The sequence below is a fragment of the Galeopterus variegatus genome, unplaced genomic scaffold (genome assembly GCF_000696425.1).
Source record: "Galeopterus variegatus unplaced genomic scaffold, G_variegatus-3.0.2 Scaffold1209, whole genome shotgun sequence".
Classification (NCBI taxonomy): Eukaryota; Metazoa; Chordata; class Mammalia; order Dermoptera; family Cynocephalidae; genus Galeopterus; species Galeopterus variegatus.
This window is the reverse complement of record NW_007727320.1, coordinates 426,228-430,653: the sequence shown is the minus strand read 5'-3', so window position 1 is coordinate 430,653 and position 4,426 is coordinate 426,228. Positions and strand designations below refer to the sequence as shown.

The 4,426-nt window shown below is 37.2% G+C and overlaps 2 protein-coding genes across 2 annotated transcripts in view; both read right to left on the bottom strand.

Moving 5' to 3' along the window:
* Positions 1-203: 203 nt before the first annotated feature.
* On the bottom strand, positions 204-3,866 carry LOC103592747 (C-myc promoter-binding protein-like; the record flags this gene model as incomplete). Its single annotated transcript, XM_008575582.1, has 2 exons — positions 3,534-3,866; positions 204-499 (listed from the first exon to the last, which is right to left on the bottom strand). Coding segments are annotated over exons 1-2 (607 nt in total), but the record flags the coding sequence as incomplete, so codon positions are not given.
* Positions 3,861-4,426, bottom strand: part of LOC103592746 (C-myc promoter-binding protein-like) — a 14,685-nt gene continuing 14,119 nt past the window's right edge. Inside the window, exon 5 of the mRNA XM_008575581.1 lies at positions 3,861-3,866. Coding sequence (XP_008573803.1) covers positions 3,861-3,866 — 6 coding nt within the window. The remainder of the gene's footprint in view (positions 3,867-4,426) is intronic.

Below are 4,426 nucleotides of genomic sequence, written 5' to 3'. Positions count from 1 at the left end.
GAGGAAAAGTTTTAGCTTTTTTGGGGGTGGGGGTGACGGCTGGCCAGTACAGAGATGCAAATTGGTGTCATAACACCACACTCTAACCAACTGAACTAACTGGCCAACCCCTCTAACATCTTTAAAAACATATTTTCAATTTTGTAATTTTGCTATGCTGTTTCCAAAAAAATAAAAATAAAAAGATTTATTTAAAATTATGCTCTTTTCATCAGTGGCTAATTTTATCAGTGCAAAAGAGTCACTTACCATACTGTTATTGAGATTCTTGTCGACTTTGCAGAACGTGTGTGGTGGATTTTCTCCTTTACTGGGTATAATAATACATATGTCTGTGACAGCCAACGTATTCTGAGTCATGTTTTCAGAGGCTCTTCGGTAAGTGATATAAATTCGTTGTGATGAGGTACTGCCGCTAATATTTGCAGGGCGCCCATATGGAGTGCTCTGAATAATTTCACAACCCTGTTTCAATCTTTCTTTCCAGTCATATAAAACCCTAAAAAATAGATTTTAAAAAATAAATATACAAATACGCAAAGCACCCTCAAATATGAAAGGTAATATTCTCAGGCATCCTGAACTGATCCTTAAATGTAGCAGTGTGGTAAAAATATTCTAATCTTATTGCAAGTTCGAATTGCACAATCCTATATAAAATTAATGTTAAAAAGGCAAAGTCTTCATCATCAATCAATATTCCCTTAAATAAAATTGCATTATACAAATAAAATTTAGTGCAAGGAATTGATCAGGAATAATCTTTTTAGAAAATAATTATTTTTTTCTAATATAAGTTTTAATTTCTCTTTTTGTACTGGCTGTCAGTAAATTTTTTTCTCTCAACATTTTATTTTGAAAATGTAAAGCTAAATTTCTTTTTTTTGGTTGCGGTGAGGCAGCTTGCCAGTACAGGGATCCGAACCCTTAACTTTGGTGTTATCAACACCAGGCTCTAACCAAGTGAGCTAACTGGCAAGCCCTAGAGCTAAATCTGATGCTTAATCACAGAAACTGTGTTAACCCTAATGTAAGCTTCCTCCTTTTGTTTTTTATTTTTGTTTTTTTTTTAACTTCAGGAAAAAAGGCGTCTAAGCACAGAGAAGTTTGACACATCTGAATTCAAATATCTACCACCTATTACAAGCTGCATTACCTTAGACAGTTACTTAACCTCTCTGAGCCTGATACTGCTCAAATATAAAATCTAAACTTTTTGACTTCAAAGGATACCATAAACAAAATGAAAAGACCTGCAGAATGAAAGAAAATATTTGTAAGTCATATAACTGTAAAGGACTGTACCTAGAATATGTAAAGAACTCTTTCAATTCAACAATAAAAAGACAAGGCCAATTAGAAACTGGGTAAAGGTAAAGATATACAAACTTGTCAATAAGCACATGAAAAGATGCTCAACACATCATTAGCCATGAGGTGAATGCAAATCAAGAAGAACACAATGAGATACCATTTTACACCCACTAGGACAGCTATAATCAAAATGAAAATATAAAATGTTGGGTAGAATGTAGAGAAACTGGAACCTTCATAAACCAATACTGAGAATGCAAAATGGTGCAGCTGCTTTGGAAAACAATCTCGCAGTTACTCAAAAGGTAAAACCCTAGCATGAGGGGAAGTGGTGGATTAACAGGTACAAAGTTACAGGTAGATAAGAAGAATAAATTCTGGTGTTCTAGGCTGACTAGAGGTAATAATATCATACTGGATTTTTTTTTTTTAAAGATGACCAGTAAGGGGATCTCAACCCTTGACTTGCTGTTGTCAGCACCACGCTCAGCCAGTGAGCCAACCAGTCATCCCTATATAGGATCCGAACCCGTGGCCTTGGTGTTATCATCACTGCACTCTCCCGAGTGAGCCACGGGCCGGCCTGATACTGGATATTTCTAAATAGCTAGAAAAGAGGATCTTGACCATAATCACCACAAAGAAAAGATAAATGTCCAGGGGACAGATATACTATCTACCCTAAGTGAATCATTATATATGTATTGAAACAACACACTGTACCCCACAAATATGTATGATTACATTTCAAAATTTAAAAAAAGAAACAGGTTAAACACAGAATTTCCATGTGACCCAAGAATTCCACTCCTAGGTGTATACACAAGAAAAATAAAAACATATGTCCACATAAAAACCTGTACACGAATATTCACAGCAGCACTATTCATAATAGCAAAAAAGTAGAAACATCCCACATATCCATCAACTGATTAATGGATAAATGGTAATATAGTCATATGATTAAATGTTACTCAGCTATAAAAAGGAATAAAGTACTGACACACACTATAACATGGATGAACCATGAAAACATTAAGCTAAGCAAAAGAAGCCTGTCACAAGACCATATATAATATAATTCAAAGTATATGAAATGTCCCGAATAGGCAAATCTATAGAGACAGAGAGTGGACTGGTGATTGCCTAGGGCTGAGGGGTTTAGGGGGAATTGGGTAGCAACTACTAATGAGTATAGTGTTTCTTTTTGGCATGATAAAAATGTCCTAAAATTCACCATGGTGACGGTTGCACAACTCTGTAAATATACTAAAAACAAGTGAATTGCATACTTTATTTTTATTTATTTATTTTTTCAAAAGATGACCGGTAAGGGGATCTTAACCCTTGACTTGGTGTTGTCAGCACCATGCTCACCCAGTGAGCAAACCGGCCATCCCTATATGGGATCCAAACCCGTGGCCTTGGTGTTATCAGCACCGCACTCTCCCGAATGAGCCACAGGCCGGCCCCAGAATTGCATACTTTAAATGGTTGGATGAGGGGCCGGCCCGGTGGCACAGTGCTACAGTGCGCCACTTGGGAGTGTGGCAGTGCTCCCGCCGAGGGTTCGGATCCCACATACAGGCCGGTCCCCACTCACTGGCTGAGCGAGGTGTGGGCGTGACACCGAGGGTTGCGATCCTGTTGCCGGTCCCGGTCCGGTGCAGGCGCGACACTGAGGGTTGCGATCCGTTGCCGGACACAAAAAAAGACAAAAAGGAAAAAAAAAAATGGTTGGATGATATGTTATGTGAATTATATCTCCATAAAGCTGTTATACATTTTTTAAAAAGAGCCCTAAGTTCTATATAGTACCCTAAATGAAGCTCTAATTTACCCCCAAGATCCTTATTTGATGTGCAGAGTTAAGAAGCCATCTATAATGATCACTATAACATGTTTAAAAGCCATTCTTTTCTCATACTTTAAAAATAATTAAACATTTACTGATTAGTATAAAACATTATTTTTCTGATACTTTTCTGTAAATGTTTTTCAAATTCTCTCCCTTGCCTGTGACAGAAAGAAACCCAGGTAGGATGAGAGTGCTGGGAACCTGTAGGACAAAACGAACACAGGAAGAGAATACAGGATTCTAGATACAAATTTATCTATTTTTCTAACGCTGCCATACCTCTATTAATGAACAAAATGAACAAAACCTACAAGGCATATTATTCAGATCAATAACAATAATTGATTTAAAAAACACTTACCCCAGATCTGTAAGCGGAGGCTTATCTCTTCCTCTTCTATAGCAAAGGTAAATCTGTGGCCCAACAAGACTTCCATTATTGAGATCAGCTGACAATCCATTTGGAGTAACATCAATACACATATAATCCTGTGGCACTTCCTCCCCAAGAGATTTAATAATAACTGAAACATCTGTGATAGGTTCTTTTGGTTTAGCTACTTTATGACAGGCATCATTGAAGTGAATTTCTTCTTCAAGAGGCTTTGAAACATCAGTTAAGCCTGCTACAACAAAGTAGTCAGCAACACGAGGTCCCTTATCTTCAATCATCTTCCATTACAGAAGGTTACATCTAAAAAGAAAGTGAAAGACTAGTATTCTCCTATAGTAAGCCAAGTAAATGTATGGTTTATGGACAGAAAAGAATTTAAAAACTACAAAAAGAGCACTACCTCCCTAATAAACATTCTAGTGTTACATATTTTATTTTATATGTAAAAAGCATATTTTTTTTTTTTCCCCTTTTTGTCTTTTTTTCGTGTCTGGCAATGGATCGCAACCCTCAGTGTCGCGCCTGTACCGGACCGAAAGCATATCTTTTTTAAAAAATGAGAATATCTTTAGAATTTTTCTATTATAAAAGAAATGCATGGATTTCCAATTTTGGCAATATGGAAACCTAGACTGCCTAGGTAGACAACAAAAAAATCCTTTCAAATGTATAGATTAGCTTGTAAGAATGTAAGGGAAATTCCCAGTGCTCCAAACATTAAATGCAATCTATAAGCTAATACTGGGTAGAGAAATTTGTTTATCTCCTCAAAAATCAAGGAGTTTGGGGCCAGCCCGGTGGCGCACTGCTACAGTGCGCCGCTTGGGAGCGCAGTGGCGCTCCCGCCGAGGGTTCGGATA